The sequence below is a fragment of the Anabrus simplex genome, chromosome 10 (genome assembly GCF_040414725.1).
Source record: "Anabrus simplex isolate iqAnaSimp1 chromosome 10, ASM4041472v1, whole genome shotgun sequence".
In the NCBI taxonomy this organism is placed as follows: domain Eukaryota; kingdom Metazoa; phylum Arthropoda; class Insecta; order Orthoptera; family Tettigoniidae; genus Anabrus; species Anabrus simplex.
The window spans coordinates 24,290,299-24,311,085 of record NC_090274.1 but is presented as its reverse complement, the minus strand read 5'-3'; the positions used below and the strand labels follow the sequence as shown (position 1 = coordinate 24,311,085).

Below are 20,787 nucleotides of genomic sequence, written 5' to 3'. Positions count from 1 at the left end.
TTATTTAACATTATGAACTAAATAATTTTAGCCTCATTGAGATTTCTCTGCTTGGGTAAATTTTGTTTTGCTTTCTTGGTTTCTTTCACCACCAGAAAGCAATATAGGCACAAACATTCCCTCCTCTATGAGCTTCTCCAGGTTATTAAACCAATTTACCGTGAACTATCTGACCCTGTCTGCTTACAGTAGTAAGACACAAAACCCTAACAAGAGTTTTAATAACTGTATGTGGGAACGGGTTCCAAAAATTGGGGTGAAGGAGCATCCAGCAGGGTTAAAGTAATGGACCAGCTGGGGATCAGCAACACTTCAAATATGAAGATAGGATTACTTGCCATGCACAGACAGCAAGCATTAGAAGCTGAAATTGAGGCCCAACAGATGAGTAAAGATATCAGACTTAAGGAAAAGAGTGAACAGAAGAAAAAAAAGAAGGCAGAGAAAGTGAAGGTCAAGATGAATATGGAGATGGGATATTTTAAAGCAGTGAAGGGTGAGTTTAATATCAAGGAAAGTTTGTTTTGTGTTTTCCCAAAAGAGACTTTTTTCAATTTTTATGTCCAGTTTTCTGTGGAACCATAAGAGTTAAAACACTGAAACTCAGCATACTTCTTTTAATGTCTAATAGCTGCAATAAAGATTTACAAAAAAATTAGTTACATGGCCTTAACCACCTCCAATCTTTTTTAGGGGAAAAAAATATTTATGAGAACCCATTTATATAAGGTACAATAAGTATTTGAACAATATTGTAACATTTTATTTCAGGTAATAGTATTATCAGCTTGCATAAAGATAATTATGGTTTTTAAAGTAATATCTTCTTTGTAAATTGTACGTAAAGTTGATGCAGAAATTTGAATATCCAGATTTAATTTGTTACTCTTCTTGTCCTTGTTAATGAAGTATCTGAGGTACATTGTTAATGTTATACAAAGATGTTGCCCTAAATAGTGTTATAATGTGAGCAAAGTTTAATAGTTGGGGGACAAAGAGTTTCATGGATATGGGCCTTCAAAAATTGGACTTAAAACATACAGATTCACGTTTAGGTCTCCGTAAGTTCATCCTGACAGGATTTAAATTGTGACTTAAGTTTATCGTCACTGGATTGAAGTTGTGACTTAAATTTGTCCTGGTTAGCTTTAAACTGTAACTTAAGTCCTCGCTTTATCTGATAGCACCTGGTAGCCAGACTCCATCTGGTTGATTACTCTAAAGATGCCTTAGTGCCAAAACATACTACCTATTACATCTCACTTCTGACACAAGTTGTAGCGGATTATTGGGGTTCTTAAAACTAAAATGACCTGACAGGGAGATGGTGTGTTTTACTATCCACTGAGTTTATTGCACAACTATTGACAATTAATCACAAGTTCACTCACATATGAGTTTTCCACTCAACACATTTTTTACTCACAAGTGTAAAACAAACAGGAACACCAGTGCATTGAACTCCTATTCTCCACTCAACTTCTCACAGCACAGTGCTTTTCCAGAACAGTTCACAAGAGCACGCCTTGTTGAACTGCACATAACTGTCTGATGGACTCATGACCGTCTGCTTACATTCAGTTGCGGTTGATGCACACTAGACTGACTGATGTGTGCCAGTTGTGCTCTTATAAAAGCCCATAGAAGATTTGAGTAGTTTCTGTTTCTGGCCATTCTGGGCACCTGGTTTATCATTAATCAGCTTTCAGTTTCATCTAGGAGCTTTCTTATTGCAAGCATAAACACTTCACTGCTGCAGTAATATTTTTTGCTGCTGGCTTCATCAGAAATGTATCACTATTATTGTTTCTTGTTTCAGGACTACATCAATGGGTTATGAGACTATTTTCGAGTATCTGGGCTCATACGGGCCTTTCCAGAAGAGAATCCACTTCCTGGCCAGTCTTCCTGCTATCATGACAGCATTCCATAGACTCATAGGGGTGTTCATACTGGCTGAGCCATCCTTCAGGTTAGTGTCTGGGGACACTCTACATTTTTCTTAATTAAATTGATATACATAATTTTCACAACTTGTATTACAGACCTGTCATCATCATCATCATCATCATCATCATATAGACCACCTAGTGGCCATGATCATTAAAGCATCAAGTCTTTATGGTCTGACACAGTGGTTAGCCCGTCCAAGAAAATTTTGGCTGACAGTTATGATAAGATGTTTTATTCATCCTGGCAAAGTTAGGGATATACTCCCTTTCTTACACTTAACTACTCTTAACCTAATACACTCCCACTAAAAACAACTTCTTTTCAACAACAGCAACAATAATAATAATAATAATAATAATAATAATAATAATAATAATAATAATAATAATAATAATAATAATAATAATGGTGGGTATTTTAATAATAATGTCATTGGCTTTACATCCCACTAACTAATTTTTTGTTTTTGGAGACACTGAGGTGCCAGAATTTTTTCCAGCAGGAGTTCTTGTACGTGCCAGTAGATCTACCGACATGAGGCTGACGTATTTGAGCACCTTCAAATACCACTGGACTGAGCCAGGATCGAACCTGCCAAGGTGGGGTCAGAAGGCCAGCGCCTCAACCGTATGAGCCACTCAGCCCAGCAATTATTATTTTAAGAGGAAGTACAACCGGGCAACCATCCTGTAAACCTTATACCGTCGGGGTCAGAAAAGAACAAGAGAGCCTTTCCAACATCCATGTATTTTGACATCTTTCAATACCTTACAAAATACAACGTAATCTTCTTCGAATATACAACAGCTAAGAAGAAGCCAGCATTCAACCTACTCTTCTTCTTTATTACATCATTTAGTGCACAGTGGTCTTTTATAATATACGGCGCACCGAACTTTACATAACTTCCGCTCAGTGCTTCGTCAATTGGAAGAGTTATTATTTTTAATATATCTCTACTCAAATTCCCACATGGTATGTACCTTTAAAAAGACTGTACTTGTGTTTACATTGTTTATGTCTTTCTTCGATATTTACGCTTTAATTTACTTCAGGCTGATGATGACCTATTACTAGGTCAAAACTAGTCCCTATGTAATTTTCATTTTGTATTGAAAAGGTGGACCAATAATAATATATTATTTTACTCTATTGACTAAGGGAGTCGGATAGCAGAGATGAAAAAAATACTGTCCGGCTCCATGGCTAAATGGTTAGTGTGCTAGCCTTTGGTCCAAGAGGTCCTGCATTCGATTCCTGGCTGCGTTGGGGTTTTTAACCTTAGATAGTCAATTCTAATGGCTCAGGGGCTGAGTGTGTGTGCCGTCTACATCGCTAGACTTTATCATAGGTAGGGCCCCATTTTCACAGACATGCATGTCGCCTGTTGTCAAATCAAAACACCTGCACCAGGCCTCTCCGGAGACCATACGCCATTATTATTATTATTATTATTATTATTATTATTATTATTATTATTATTAATTTATATGATGCTTTTTTTTTGCTAGGGGCTTCACGTCGTACCGACTCAGATAGGTCTTTTGGCGACGATGGGATAGGAAAGGCCTAGGAGTTGGAAGGAAGCGGCCGTGGCCTTAATTAAGGTACAGCCCCAGCATTTGCCTGGTGTGAAAATGGGAAACCACGGAAAACCATTTTCAGGGCTGTCGATAGTGGGATTCAAACCTACAATCTCCCGGATGCAAGCTCACAGTCGCACGCCTCTACGCGCACGGCCAACTCGCCCGGTATGATGCTTTTTAAGGCACCGATTCTCTTATTCATAGTTTTTCTTTTAGCTCAAATTTTTGTTAAGAATTCGGAAAGAAAATGTTTGCGGCTCTCGTAAGAGTACCGTTCCCGGTTCCAATACTTCCCTGGTAATGAAAATGAGAAAGGCCTTTGCAGGACAGCCAACATGGGATTTGAACTCACTGTCTCCAGAGTGCAGACCCAGACAGCACACGAATGCTCTGACATAAGTGGGTTGAAGCTGATAATGTCCTTTTTTTTTTACCACTTATTCTGATTTCGTATATGAACTCAGGAATTGAATGTTGAGATGAGATTCACATAGTAGGATACAAATTTTTAGGTCAGAATGCCTTTCCTTAGAGAACAGTGGTGAACTGGGTGAAACTAGATAGTAGTGGAGTGTATGGGCAAAATAAAACAGAAAAACATGCATCGTCTATGATTTAAAGAAAGTTGATATAGCACAGTCATGGGCCCCTCACAAGCCAAGCCCTCCGCCGCACGGGGTCCTTATCGCCGCCACTGTGCAGACCCCATCATCTTGGATGTTGCTCTTACTTGACACAAAGCTTGTGTATACTTGGGGGGTTGCGAGTTGGAGATGAGAGGGAAGCATGTAATCTGTTCTAAATTGGAGATGCTGGGCGCTGCTACTCTCGGTCTTCGGGTTGTGTCACTCGTAAAACTTCAACTTACTATAACGTAAAGTTCAGGTTGCAAATGTAACCATCAAGATAGTTGGTATGAGAATGTCATGTACTGGGAAACTGAAATACTAAATGTATATTTAAAATATAACTTATTGGTAATTGGGAAAAGGCCAGGAAGAATAAGAACCTTCCCCTAAAGAGAAGTTTACCTCATTTACCTTCAATAATAATACCATGTATACAATTCCTAATATTTTTAAAAAGCACAAGTTGAAAATAGCTTTCAAGACTACTCACACCAGTGCTAAAATAGTTTTTAAGTCCCATACCATCAATGATAACAGCAAATTTACATAGTCTGGGGTATACAAATTAAAGTACCAGTCTTGTTTATCAACGTACATAGGACAAACAGGCCGTAGTTTCAATACAAGGTACACCCAATATCTTAACGCCTTGAAGTACCGCTACTCAACAATGAATGAACATAAAGAAATAAAGAAATAAATGAACTGGATTAAAGCCACTATATATATATATATTTATTAATAATAAAGCCAAGCTTTCAGCCAAATTGCATTGGCCTTCATCAAGGCATGTGAAGTTTTGCCTCCGACAGTGAGCAAAGAAATTATCTGAAGGAACATGGAAGTCATGCCCGTACTATCCACGGCCTACCCCACTAACTGGACTCAAGGATCATGGCGCTGTGCTGTGGTGGTTGGGAGGGAAGTTACTGATGCACCGCCCTCTGTCGACAGTTTGAGTGCGTCCCGCTGTGCCATGGTGGTGTTATGCATGTATTTCTGCAGTACAGGTCTCCATGTATTTGATAACTTGAAGCCGTCTTCCCTGTTGATGTTATTTGGGCGCAGCTCTATCTCTATGGCTTCCTTCACAAGACGAGCATAGAAGTCTTTTACAGGCGCGATGACCTTCGCCTGGTCAAAGAGGATTTCATGGTCTGTACTGTAGAAATGTTCTGCTATGGCAGACTGGCTTATAGCGTTCTCCGTGGAGGATGAAAGAACGACATTCTTTACCGATCTGATGTGCTCTTTCACCCTGGTGCTAACAAGCCTTTTTGTCATGCCAACATATGAACAACCACAACCACATGGAATTTCATATACGCCCGGTGTTTCAAGACGTGGCTTCTCTTTGACTGGTCGAAACATGCCCTGATGAAGGCCAATGCAATTTGGCTGAAAGCTTGGCTTTATTATTAATAAATATATATAGTGGCTTTAATCCAGTTCATTTACTTCTTTATTTCTTTATGTTAATACAATGAGCCACGAAAACTTACGTTCATTAATGAATGAACAGTGTAAGGAACTAAATCATAAATACACAACAATTGACCAGGATTTAAAGATTTTAAATTATGAACAGAAAGGTCCCTTACTCAATTTACTTGAGAATATTTATATTGATATTGACCATTACAACAATTCTTCATGCAACTTAAATGAAATCAATAAGAAGAAAAATGTTTTGCTGGAAACCTTTGTCCCACTCATCGACAGAATAACAGGTGAGTGTGGTGAGAGGGAGCAATAGAACAAGGAGACAAAGACAATCCTCAAATAGACATGCTCTCTCCTCATCAATCCCAGTTCTACATGTCGTCGTTCACAAGGTCACCTTCACGACTCCACCAGTAACCGGCTTGCAGTGTGAAAGATGGAGTGGGTAGTGTATGAGAATCATATTGCTGTATTGGCATTATTTCGTTGCAGAAAGCGAGCTAAGGGCATTTTTTCTACGTTGAAACCTCTTGTTATCAAGGAACAATTTATGTTTCAGACAATAGCATGGTTTTAAAAAATGGGTGCAACTGTTGATCATTTCAGATCAGACCATCCTAGGTGTGTATACTGAAAAGAAGTTGTGAATGCTGTTCGTGCAAGGATTGGACACAATTCTTTGCGTAAACAGTTTTGTCTCGTGAATTGAATATATCTCTATGAACTACATCACATATTTTGAAGGTTGATTTACGTGTTTGTGGATATAAAAGATACACATGGAATTTATTAACTGAAAAATTAAAAAAGATATGCCAGGTTCGATTCCAGGCTTTGTTAGCGACGTATGCAGAGAGCCGGTATTGGTTCAAAGCTGCTGCTGACTGGCCTAGCGGAAGTCCAGACTTCAATCCATTGGATTATTCTCTGTGGAAGAAGCTTGAGGCGACAGCATGTCAAAAACAGTACTGCAATATTGAGATGTTAAAAAAATCAATCACGTCACCTGTCAAAAACGTTCCACTGGACACAATTCGTGCAGCTATTGATGACTGGCCTCAATATCTTTGCTGCTGTGTTGCCACACATGGTGATCATTTCAATTCTGTAGCAATTTTGTGGTTTTTCAGAATATATGTATTTTAATGGGTTTCCTTAGTTTTATTTAGTAGTTATATGCATTGACAGAACTTATGGCAGTACTGTATAATATGATTTGATTTGTAACTTGTTTGTTAAAATGTTGACTTTCAGATGTAACCTGCCCGACGAGGATGAAAACTATGAAAACACGACATTAAGCTTCATCAACACAACATACACATGCACAAGACCGGGAGATGAACCCAACAGTACAGTTGCATGTGATCAGTGGGTGTACGACAACTCAACCTACGAAAACAGTTTAGTTACCGAGGTGAGAAATACATGCAGAGATTACTTTAACCCATTCGCCTCGGATGACACATCTTCCCCACTGAGCACAGGCTGCTACGTTTCTTCTTGTAATTTGGCTACCCTGCAAGTGCCTCTGATGTTTCAGATGCTATGAAGAGCTAAGGAATGTGGCTATCCTTCACCCATATTGCTTATTGCCTGTTTGATTGAACCATTATCATCTGTTTACCTTTAATTCTTAGAATTAGCAGCAGTGTTTCTTATTTTGCATGCCCTTATATTCGCCATAGCTTGGGGTCGTGAACACAATTGAACTTGTGAGTTCAAGAACATCCCAACTCCAGGACAATTTTTTTTTTTTCAGGAGAGAGAAAAAACTTAAATACTTCAACATGGTTACAAGAATAACATAAAATATGTATTCAAATGATGAAGTAGGGACTTCTCAACATATCGATTATAGAAGATTGCAGTACTTGCTTATCGTTTTGCTGAAAAGTTTATAAATATTGAGTGGAGTTGGGTCATTCTTGAAATATATAGGGTAAAAAAATTAAAATGTAAAAATAAACTAACTTGTTCATATTTATTTCAAATTATTGTTTACAATAATTGAAGTTATGTCAGCCATAATCACTATTAGAAGGTGTGTCTGTATTTTCTTTCTGGTTATGGATAAAGGTAACTGTATCTGGTGCTAAGTAAACAGATATTTTTAAAAAGTTATTTAAGGTTTATAAGGAAAGGTCTTCATTGGGGTAATCACATAAATATGAGTGTAAATAAAGGGTACAGATCTCTGCACATGGTGATGAGGGTATTTAGGGGTTGTAGTAAGGATGTAAAGGAGAGGGCATATAAGTCTCTGGTAAGACCCCTACTAGAGTATGGTTCCAGTGTATGGGACCCTCACCAGGATTACTTAATTCAGCAACTGGAAAAAATCCAAAGGAAAGCAGCTCGATTTGTTCTGGGCGATTTCCGACAAAAAGAGTAGCGTTACAAATGTGTTGCAAAGTTTGGACTGGGAAGACTTGGGAGAAAGGAGACGAGTGGCTTGACTAAGTGGTATGTTATAAATTATTATATTTAAAAAACCACCTTTCCAATACACAAAATGCTTATATTTAGGATGAAACCATTTAATTTAATTTAATTTAATTTAATTTAAGGTGGTTTTTTAAATATAATAATTTATAACTCTGAAATCCAATACGGTTGTAAAATGAGATTTATAACTTGTAATAAGTGCTATGTTCCGAGCTGTCAGTGGAGAGTTGGCATGGGAGGACATCAGTAGACGAATAAGTGTGAGTGGTGTCTTTAAAAGTAGGAAAGATCACAATATGAAGATAAAGTTGGAATTCAAGAGGATAGATTGGGGCAAATATTCGTTTATAGGAAGGGGAGTTAGGGATTGGAATAGCTTACTAAGGGAGATGTTCAGTAAATTTCCTATTTCTTTGCAATAATTTAAGAAAAGGCTAGGGAAACAAGAGATAGGGAATCTGCCACCTGGGCGACTGCCCTAAATGCAGATCGGTAGTGATTGATTGATTGATTGATTGATTGATTGATGGGTATTAGCTCATCATAACATTTAACAGATTGAGAGGGGAGTTCTGTTTGAACATTGTTTTTGACCAAAGGAAACATGTATTTGGTGCAGCGGAAGACATGCCTTTACTGACACTTATTTCATATTTGTGCAACTGTTGAAATGTGAATGTTTTGTACTTGCTCAACTTAAACTTCTCATTATTTTTGGTTACAGATGTTTTAAAGAAGCTTTTTAAGTGATCTATGGAATTTAGTATCATGTCCCCTTTCACCCTGACAACCTCAAATTTTGTTTCAACAAAATGCATCCAACCTTCATACATCTCCATTCTTTCTACCTTTCGTTTCATTTTTTCAATAATGGCAAATTTCTCATCACACGGAAAGAAGCTGTGACTCCCTTAATGATACCTTGCATACAATATTGGTTAATTTACCTGTGAATACCAGCGTGAACAAGAATCTGTTCATTGTGTAATTCTGGTTTTGTCCCCTACAACCATCTGAAAAAAAACTTAAATACTTTTACATCTTTGTTCAATTAATTTAGGAAATAGTAAAATAAGCAGACAAAACTTCATTAACACCCCTGCATTCCTCTGTTTCAGGCCACACATGTATCACAGATTTTTTTGTTTTAGAACTGTATATACAAAAATTATGCATCTGCAACTGCAGTGCCGAGAACAGAATATTTCACCAACTTCCAAATGGGGAAAAGGAATATTCTGTTGAAAGTCAAAATTCTATATTGGCATGAGCCTGCAATTCTTGCTCAGCTTTCTTTGTAAAAAGTATTTGACCTATATTTATGGACTCTTAAATCTGTAGCCAGCTTCTCCCTAATGGTAGAATTTTTCTCATGGTCACTTTTTGCATTTCAGAGGGCACATCTGCCACAAATATCTGTTCTTTTTGGTGCTCCAAAACTGTAATTAAAGCGAGTATGAAAGTAATTAAGATAAAATGCACAAGTAACCTCACACTTAAGTTTATGTACATCACCTCCAGATTTCAAATAAAGAAAGGCATCTGGATAATGTTCTTTGGTGAATAGGGTATACATTCTTAGAACATTCAGATCACTTGACAAAAACCTGCGTTTACTATGGCTTCTTTTGTAGTTAGGAACAGTATAAGGAAATTGTCTAATATGTCTATCAATCTTCTGGATGATTTCTTCTGCCTTCTGTTGAAGGAGTGTGTTGTGAGTACCTGGGCCGTCACACCTGCAGCAACAATGGTCACGGAGATGACTAGTCGTCCGCAGAAATATGTTCCCCACACTATTTACATATGCTTGGCCTGATGCTCGAGCTTTCTTTTTTATATTTTTATCCCAGTTACTTTCGTTTCTTCATTTTTTTTGCCACAAATTTTAGAAGAAGCTTTATTATCATTCATTTCTGCACCACCAGTGGACTCCATTGTGTCACATATATAAACAACGTTACACCAAAGACATCAGACGGGAAACTGTTCAGATATTTCAAAACTGTCCCAAGTCCATACATTGCGATGTTCTTGAAATATACAAAAATTTCATGATGCTATGCCAGCACTTTGAGTTTCGAGTATCGGGGCATTTTCTCCATCTACAAACATGTGTCTGAAGTTCAGCTATGCATACAAACCATCAAGTGAATATCACTAAAAAGTGGAGTTGGGATGTTCTTGAACGGACAGCTCAGAACATATCGCTTAGTCAAGCAGCTCATCTCCTTACTTCCAAGTCTTCCGAGCCCAAAGTTTGCAACATTTAGGGCTGTTGCCCGGGTGGCAGATTCCTGATCAACTGTTTACCCACGCTTTTCTTAAATTATTTTAAAGAACTTAGATATTTCCCTTGATAAATTATTACAATTCCTAATTTCTCTTCTTATAAATTAATATTTGCTCCAATTTGTCCTCTTGAATCTGAATTTGTTCTTCATGTTATGATCTTTCCTACTTTTAAAATCCCCGCTCAAGCTCAGTCGCCTTCTAAAGTCATTCGACACCACCTCTCCACGGACAACTCAGAACATACCGCTTAGTTGGGCAGCTCATCTCCTTACTTCCAAGTCTTCTGAGCCCAAAGTTTGCAACATTTTTGTAACACCACTCTTTTGTCAGAAATCAGCAAGAACAAATTGTGTTGCTTTCCTTTGGATCTTTTCCACTTCACATGTCAAGAAATCCTGGTGTGGTTCCAGCACACTGGAACCATACTCTCGTTGGGGTCTTACTAGAAATTCTCCCCTTTACACCCTTGCTACAACATCTAAATATCCTCATAACTGTATGAAGAGATCTGTAACCATTATTAACAACCTTGTTAATGTGATTACCCCAATGAAAATCTTTCCTTGTATTGACACCCAACTACACTCATGTTCATACAAAAAACAGAACATCTTGAAAGACTGGAGATAGGAAGTTTGTATTCACAGGACATGTTCATTAGTATGTTCTGCAGAAATGATTAGCATTTCAGTCACCTAGGTTCTGCATGTGTCCTGTTGCCTAGTAGGTACTTGGTCCTCCATGGGCACTGATAACTTGTTCCATGCGTGATGGCATCGACGCGTATAAGGCGCGAATGGCGTCCTGTGGTATAACCATCCATGCTGCATTCACCTGGTTCCACAGTTCATCTTTGGTGGTTGGCATTGGGTCTCAGCGCTGCACCCGTCATTTCACCATATCCCACACATATTCGATTGGCGACAAGTCCGGTGATCGGGCGGGTCAGGACAACAGTCTGATATCCTGTGACAACAAGAAGGCACGTATTCGTTCAACGACATGTGGTCGCGCATTGTCCTGTTGAAATATGGCATCTGTAGTGTCGTGCAGAAAGGGTATGGCTACGGGTAGCAGGATGTCATTCATGTAGGTCAAACTGGTCACATTGGCCTGGACACACACCAACTGTGATTTCTGGTTGTACCTCAATAGCACCCCACACCATAAGTCCTTAAGTTGACGCTGTACAGTATGTCTTGTGCGAATGCAGTCAGTGTGATGCCTCTCCCCCTGTTTGTGGCAAACCAAAATGCTACCATCATTTTCAAACAAACAGAACCTGGATTTGTCCAAAAAAACTATAACTGCAGCCATTCCTGTCCCTAGTGACGTCGTTCCATACACCACTGCGGTCTAGCATGTTCATGCACATTAGGAAAGGTAAGCGGAGATGTGGATGATGCGCCGGTAACCCGGACCGTAATAAATGGCGACAGACTGTCACTCCTGATAGTGTATGTGGTGTTACACTGTTCCACTGTTGCGTCAGTGCTGAGGAGGACACAGATCTGTCCTGCAATGCCATTCGGATGAGGTGTCGATCTTCTTGGGGGTGGCCTGGGCGGTGCGACCAGACCCATCTCATCGTGTTCTACAGCCTTCTGTAAACCATTCTGTACACACCCGTTGCGCTGCCGACACACTTCGTCCCACACAAGCAGCAATTTCCCAGATGGATGCATCACGTTCTCTCATGCCAATAATCCACCCTCTTTCAAACTCACTCATTTGATGGTACGGTTCTCGCATACATGTGCTTGGCATCCTGCACATCTGCTCAAGTCACACTGATCCATTACCTTCGATTTATAGTGACAACGAGAGCTGCAGGCACATTTTACCAGTCGGTGGTGGTGCACCGAGATATCAATGTGGACCTTGAACCTGAGGGCTGACATGGTTCAAATGCTAATCATTTCTTCAGAACAGACTAGAGCACATGTCCTGTGAATATGAACTTCCTATCTCTAGTCTTTCAAGGTGTTTTGGTTTTTATGAACATGAGTGTACTTAATAGTGATCCCCATGAGGTACTATAAACCCATCGACACAGTAATAATTAAAATTGAGAGGACTTCTCCTCTTGGTAAAACTTACAACTCGTTTTTTCATTATACCGTTGTCTGCTGTCCATCTCACAACATTGTCAGGGGTCTTTTTCATAGTCTGTCACAATCTTGTACCTTATTTATTACTCTATACAGTATAACGTCATCTGCAAGAAGCCTTATCTGTGATACCAGTTCTTCACTTATGTCATTTACATGCATAAGAAAACATAAAGATCCAATAATTCTACCGTACGGGACCCCGCTCTTAATGATTACAGCATCAGATAATGCCCCACCTACTCTAATTCTCAGAGTTCTATTTTCTGGAAATGTAGCCATCCACTCAACCACTCTCTTGTCTAGTCCAGTAACCCTGATTTTCATCGGTACTCTCCCATGGTCTACCCTGTCAAGTCTTGGATAGGTCAATAGTGACAGTCATTAGACCTCCTGAATCTAAAATATCTGGAATCCTACAAGATGAGTCTCACTGGAATAATCTTTCCTAAACCCAAACTGCCTACTCTCAAACCAGTTAGTAATTTTACAAAAATCTCTCTCTCTCTCTCTCTCTCTCTATATATATATATATATAATAAGAGTTTTGTCTGTACATTGCTCAGAATTTGTAAAGGATGGTATTTCTGTATCAGTCGTGTCCACACTAACAAGGAAATGCACTTTTTACTTTTCTGTAATTTCTGTCTGTCTGTCTGTCTATCTGTATGTATGTATGTATGTATGTATGTATACGCATCACAAAACGGCTGAAGAGAATTTAATGAAAATCGGTATGCAAAGTTGGGGAAAAAGTCACTATAATCTAGGCCATAAATATTTATTCACGCCGAGTGAAATGTTAGTTTAGGGGAAGGCCTAAAATTTAATTCCCAAATAATTATGTTATTAGTTATAACTAAAGTTATATAGTATTAAATTTCCAATCATTTTTATACATTGTTACCATACCGGCTAGGATCACAGAGATATTCATGAATTTGGATTTTTGTTACTAAGTCCATATCAGTGCCAAGTCACGAGAAGATGGGTAAACAGGATTTAATGAAAATCGGTATGTAAAGTTGAAGCATAAGGAACTACAGTCTACACTATAAATAATTTTACAAAACGCCCTAATATCACAGAGTCGAAAGAAAACTAAATGTGAAGGCCTACAATATAGAAAGCTCATAAACTGTATCAAAAATAACATTACATTGACCATTGTTTGTTGTGATGTGCTTTGTGACTTCTGTTGGCACTCCTCTCCGATAGATAGGATTACTGCTGCGTACCGAGTATTTTATTAAAATTTGCCTTGCGTCGCTCCAACACAGTTAGGTCTTATGGCGACGATGGGATAGGAAGCGGCCTTGGCCTTAATTAAGGCACAGCCCCAGCATTTGCTTGGTGTGAAAATGTGAAACCACGGAATAACATTTTCAGGGCTGCAGCCAGTGGGGTTCGAATCCACTATCTCTCTGATGCAATCTCACAGCTGCGCGACCCTAACCACATGGCCAAATCGCCCAGTTTTACTGAGTTTAACAGTCTGCCTGAATATTGGCAGGAAGTAGCTGGGGATTTAGATAACTTTCTTCTTTAGCATGCCATTCATCTGGTTCATAAATTTTCTGATACTACTGGTACGTAACACACTGGTTCATCATAGCATTCGAGCTATTCAATCCCTACTCCGAGGCACTGATTGGAATGAGCAGTGTGCATATTTAACGGATTATTGGCAGAGGAGTGTTCATGGCTGTCTGCGTCCTGGTCATTCCAACTCTGGAACTTTGGACTGTTATATCGGCACCATAGTACTATTTTGTTAAAAGTGAGAAAATGTGCGGTTTTTCATTTGATCCAGTATTTTGTAGGATAAAATTGCTTTTAATTGTTACTTTCCTACTGACATTTTTGTAATGACCCATGTTGACTTTTGTTAGGAAAGCCACAAAGTCAATCTTTCTGAGAATCCCGTAGCAAAGCACGGAATAATCAGCCTATAAGCAACACATTTCAGCTGACTGGCCTGAAATTATCCGCTTTATGTTTATCACCCTTTCCTGTGTAGTCTGGGGCTACTATTTCAACTCTCCATTCATTTGGTGTCACTCATTCATGCAAACAGAAATCAAATATTTCAGATATGGCACTATATCCTGACATATTGACAGCTCATCATACAAAAGTGGTAATTTAGTGCAGTCACAAAGAATATGTGTGAGAAAAGTGAATAGATATGGGTGGCGGGGGAAAACAGTTAATTGTTCATTTGTGATTGATTGATTGATTGATTGATTGATTGATTGATTGATTAATTGATTGATTGAGTCATTCATTCATTCACTGGTAATTGTGAAATGTCTGAAATGTTTCAGAATAAGTATCAGGATTGTCCTCTGTCAGAACTTTCAGTATTTTTAGATTATATGGTTCCTCTCTTTTCAGCTATTATGCATGAAACAAAGGATTATTTTAGAAAACAGTTATCTGACTCCAATAGAAAGAAGCAAGTATATGTTGTCAGATGGTTTACTCTTATGAATAAAAGCTTATTTCGCTTCCTGCATTCAAATTCCAAAGGCTCGAAGGCTCCTGTATTCAATTATACTGTAGTAAAGATAAGTGTCGCTTCATATCCCAGAGCGTTTTGAAGTTTATTATATTAGATCTTCATTCTGAAGCTTTATTCAGTAAAAATCCTCTGCGTACTTATTAAAAAACAATCTGTGAAGTTTCATTATTATGTACACCATAATACACTATTGCATCAGAAGATTTAAATCCGATTTCTGAGTAAACTCAGTGGCCTTTTAAATATGAGGTGAATGGGTTAATAATTCTTTACTGAATGAGTGCTATTTACTGACAAAATATCTTAATGTTCTTACAGTTTGATCTTGTTTGTGACGAAGCCTGGCTGGTGCCTACTGGACAATCCATGGTCATGTTGGGAGACTTGTTGGGATCCGTGGTCTTTGGTATCCTCTCTGACAGGTAATATCAGATGTACGGAACTGCTTTTCTGTTGGACAATAAGTTTGCTATCAAGAGTTATAAAAAATTACCATAATGGCTACTGAAATCTAAAATACAATTCTATGACAAAAAGAATTCTACTATTTTATATTTTATATATAAGCTTCCTAAAAATTATCAGGGCTGCCTCAGGGACAAAGCTTAAAAAAGACACAAAATATGGTTATACAATTTTTGATAAAAGATTGGAAGAGATTAAGGACAATAATACATTATTATATAGCATATAAGTGATTTTGTAAAATGGCGACAGATCCCTTAACTGCTGAGATTGCAGTATCTTCAATGGTATTATTAGGGATACCTAGCATTTTGCAGGACTTTGCACCCACCATCAATCCAATCACCTCAATATATTCAAGATTGTACTTGTTTTTATAGTAGGGCACTGTAGTTTCGTAGGTAGCCAGCTTCCCCGTCATGCTCTCGTTCTTCTTGTTAGCATGCTACGTTGTACACGCAAACGACTATCACTTGCATGCAGGCAGAATCTGCTTTCTTTTCTTTTCTGCTTTACGTCGCACCGGTACAGATAGGTCTTATGGCGACGAGGGGACAGGAAATGCCTGCTTTCATCGCTCAAGAACACGGCCCGCCATTCCATCTTCCAAGTAATCCTTTGACGGCACCAGTCGAGCCGTGCATGTCGATGCTGTGGCGTGAGTGGAAGACGGGCTAGAGGTGTGCGTGCCCGTAGTCCCACTGCTAGTAACCGGTTGGCAACAGTTCGTGTTCACAGTTCTGGGCTCACAAACCCTCTTATCTGTGCTGTGGTAACTGTATGATCTGCCACTGCTGCCCTTCCAATACGGCGATCTTGGCGAAAGTCTGGGCTGCGTGGACGTCCAGGACCTCGTCTGCAAGTGTGAAAATGTTCACTTGACCCTTGCAACCAGCATCATTGCACCACTGACGCAGCACATCCAACTTGTGTGGCAATTCTACGAAAGGACCATCCTGCCACTCAGAAGGCCACAATTTGACCTCTGTCAAACTCGCTCAGTTGGCTGTAGGAAGCATGAGTGCGTCTCCGTGGTATGGTGCCTGTTTGCATCACACGTTTACATCACACTGAGCCTTATGGCTGTAAACAATCCCTATTAAAGGGTACACGCAGATGGCGCACTGGCAGTTATGTCATTACGCTGCTGACAGACGACGTTGAAACCATTATTAGTACATCTACTATCCCCCAGGTGGCATCTGTTCTCATTGGATCAAAATCAATGTTGTCTTTCCAGGTGTACTAATTTTTCCGGTAGTATAGTTTCTTCTTTCGCGTGTGATGAATGTGTCATGAAAGTTTGCTTTTCTTGTTTTTTTTCTTGTTTATGTCCCACCAGCACAGATAGGTCTAACTGTGACAATGGGAGAAGAAAGGCCTAGGAATGGATGGGAAGGAAGCGGCCGTGGCCTTCACTAAGGTACAGCCCCAGCATTTGCCCGATGTGAAAATGGGAAACCATGGAAAACCATCTTCAGGGCTGCCGACAGTAGGGTTCGAACCCACTATATCCCGGATGCAAGCCCACAGCTGCGCGCCCCTAACCGCATGGCCAACTCACCTGGTGCTGACAGTTTGGTCTACCTTATTGTTGTTTTCTTCCTTATCCAGCACTTGATTCTCTTTTTCTCCTTTAAGCCCTTTCCAGGTACCGCATGTTATATTCCTTATCTTCTTATTCAATGTATCATTTTTTCCTTTCTTCTCTTTCACATTGATGTTTCCTGGGCCAGAAGTTCACGCACTCTTATAGACTAAATTTTGCACCCCCTTCCCCACCACTATTTCTTTTACCAGATTATTCAGATCAAAACAAACCAACAACACGCACATTTTCAACTGAGGAAAGGGCACGAAGATCGGAGCGTCTGAAGAAGTACTGGGAGGACCGCAAAGCCCGAACAATCCCTTCAAAGAGACCTGAACGACGGACTGACTAAAGTGATCCTATGTGGTCATAAAAGAAGAAGAAAGAAGAAGAAGAAAGGCATGGAAAAGTCCACAGAGAATTATGATTTTGTTTCAAAGGTGAAATATACACTTCGGCCATTTCAGTCACATCACCATTGTAAAATTTGATATACTGTAATATAATATTGCAAAATTAAAGCACAGAAACTTAATAAACCACCATCAGGAGCCCTGAAAATGGCTGGGCAGAGTCGGCCACTGTCAATCACTTGACCCTCTGTGGGTGAGGGCAGTAGAATAACACCCACGGTATCCCCTGCCTGTCGTAAGAGGCGACTAAAAGGGGCCCCATAGGCTCTTGAATTTGGGACTGTGGATTGGCGAACACGGTGTCCTCAGCTGAGTCCAGCCATTGCTTCCACTCACTTGTGCCAGGCTCTTCACTTTCATCTGTCCTATCCGACCTCCCTTGGTCAACACTTTTTCTTTTCCAACCCTGACAGTATTAGGCTTTTGAGGCTACGGAGGCTTTCATTTCCACGCCCTTAGTGTTTCTTCTTTTCCGCTGGCTGATACCTACATTTCTTGAAGTGTCAGATCCCTTCCAGATTTTCTCTCTGATTAGTGTTAATAGAGGATGGTTGCCTAGTTGTACTTCCTCTTAAAACAATAATCACCACCATCAGTCAATCTCTTTCTTTTTCACTATAAGACAGTGATAAAAAAACTAGTGTTTAATAATTGTTTTACTATGCTTTCACTACCCATGTTAAAACATTTAAACCTCCGACTTGATTGCATAAACAATAATACCCTCGTGTGGAACTCAAAAACAAAAATCAACATAAAGCGTTGGAAACTGAACCAACGCCTTGGTCAGGTTTAGCAAGCATGAAGACAGTTGTAGTGAGATAATATGCGTGCATGCAGGATTCCAGGGAGTGATGCTGCCGAGTCCTTGGAAACAGAACCAACGCCTTGGTGGCGTGGCAGACAGTTCTGGGCGGTGCTGAGAGTAAATACAGTATATGGAGCGGATAACAAGCGATAATGAGAGAAAACCACACTCTAATGTAACATTATATTTAAACAAATGAAATACTTTTTTATTTTTATTTTGATTGTATTTGAGCGTTGACACACAACTCACACACTCTGAGAAAACACCACTGCTTTTAGTATTTTTGTGTCTCCCTTCCTAGGTGATTAGATAGATAATTTATTTATCCTGGCAAAGTGAGAGGCAGCTGTCTCTGTCTTACATTTAACCCGTATGTCTATGATACATTACTCAGCTATTGTTATCTTCTTTGATGTTGTGTCATCTCCTTTCCTCCATTTTCTTTAACATCTTTACTATTATCAAAGCCTTTTTTTTTTCTCTGTTCCCTTTGTAGAATTGTATTTCTTCTTCTGCTGTTTTAAAAGCTTTCTTTCTTTTTTTTTAAATAAATGATATTTGTTCGTGGCGTCGACCTCTGCAGATCTTTCGCCACTACTTTCGCCATGTGAGAGGAGCCTGCGTGTAAGTGGAGTTGCGCAAGTGTAAAGTGTTGAATGTGAGGAAAGGAAACACCCAGTCCCCAGGCCAGGGATATTAATCATTTACAATTAAAAAACCCTGACACGGCCGGGAATCGAACCCGGGGCCGCCAGGTGACAGGCTTTGGAATTCACTCCCAGCTGCTAACTCAATATCAACATTTAAGACTGCATGTAGCGAGTACCTGTTGAATACCGCTGATTGTTTCATGTGTATGGTGACGTATGATAGGTTGTGTGATTGTGGTTATTATTATTATTATCATCATCATCATCATAGTGTAAGAGAGAGAGATTTATTAAAAAGATAAATCATCCGTCTTCCTATGAGGGTGACCATTTTGGGTCCGGAAATACAGTTTCAATTTCAATTGAGTTTAAAAATGTACAAAATATTTAGCTTCTTACTCATGTACATAGGTCACTTTTTATGGCCATACTTATATTTCCATTTACTTTATTACGTATTGTGTTCTCTTTATGCATTGCTTATATTTTTCAGTTGGTATTTTACTTTTTTATTAAAACTTTGTCTCTTTCTTTTTTACCTTTACGCTCCGGATTTCTTTTCTTTTATTTTGTTTTATTTGTTGAACTTTCCTTTCTTTCTGCATTATATGTTGCCCAAATCTGTAATTTTTAGCTTATCTTTGATTTTATAATAGAATAGTAGATTTCTTTTATATATGTATTATCTGTAAATTATGTGGTTAAGTGTAAGAGAGGGCTAGGAGCCCTAACTTCGCCACTGCTAAAGTAAAATAAATAAATAAATAAATAAATAAATAAATAAATAAATAAATAAATAAATAAATAAATAAATAAATAAATAAATAAATAAATCGATCAATCAATTCAATCATAACTAACACTCGGTCACTAGCAATATCAATATGCCTGCTTTTAGAAGGAGAAGTACGGTATAATTTAATGGCCAGTTGGATTATGATGATCAAAGTGAAAGACATATGTTGGAAGTTCCAAACAAAGAAATCCCATCCTATTATTCTTCCCAATTTCAACTTCTTGTATAACCAATGATCATTCTAATCATGATTTGAACTCTTGATATTCGGCTTATTGTTCAACTGATAACCAGTTGTGCACATTTGACTTAGCTTCTGAGCAGGGCTTGTAATCCAGGCATGGTAAGTACAAAGCTGTATCTTGTGAAAGAAGGTCTAAGCTCTGGTGGCAATTATCCTGCTGCTGTATCTCACCTCAAACATGTATGTAAGAATTTTCTTATGCTGCATGCCAGCCATAAAGAAACCACAAAAGTAACATTACCATTTTGTTCAGTAGTGATAAAAAGGGCATACAGTGCAGGTGAATGTTAACATCATCAATCATTTTACATTTCCAGTTTTCCAGGTGCTGTTGGTAAGCCTCTTCCACTCTTACACCATCAGGTGTCCTTCCCCATGCTGCAATCTCTGTCTCGACCATATCCATCCAGTAGGTTCTAGGTTTTCCTATCAGGTCTTTTCCTTCTGTCTCTCTTTCCAAGAGCACGTAGACTGTTCTTGTTAGCCTCAACCTCATCAGACATGGTCTGATAGGGTTATTTATTGAGACTCAACTTGCAGGATTTCAGCAAGATATAGCAGATATCTTAGATTCAGGAGGATAAATGGACTGCATCGCTATTGTACTATCCAAGGCTTTTGATAGGGTAGATCATGAGAGATTACTGATGAAAATGAGGGCTATTGGACTAGACAAAAGAGTGGTTGAATGAGTGGCTAAATTTTTAGAAAATGGAACTCAGAGAATTAGAGTAGGTGAAGCGTTATCTGATCTTGTAATGATTAAGAGGGGGGTTCCACAGGGCAGTATTATAGGACCATTATATTTTCTTTTTTTAATTTGCTTTA

The 20,787-nt window shown here is 38.9% G+C and overlaps 1 protein-coding gene across 1 annotated transcript in view; it reads left to right on the top strand.

The window, feature by feature from the left end:
• The first annotated feature begins 285 nt into the window (after window positions 1-285).
• Window positions 286-20,787, top strand: part of LOC136881770 (organic cation transporter protein) — a 41,081-nt gene continuing 20,579 nt past the window's right edge. Inside the window, exons 1-4 of the mRNA XM_068229501.1 lie at window positions 286-521; window positions 1,820-1,972; window positions 6,866-7,028; window positions 15,308-15,411. Coding sequence (XP_068085602.1) covers window positions 286-521; window positions 1,820-1,972; window positions 6,866-7,028; window positions 15,308-15,411 — 656 coding nt within the window. The remainder of the gene's footprint in view (window positions 522-1,819; window positions 1,973-6,865; window positions 7,029-15,307; window positions 15,412-20,787) is intronic.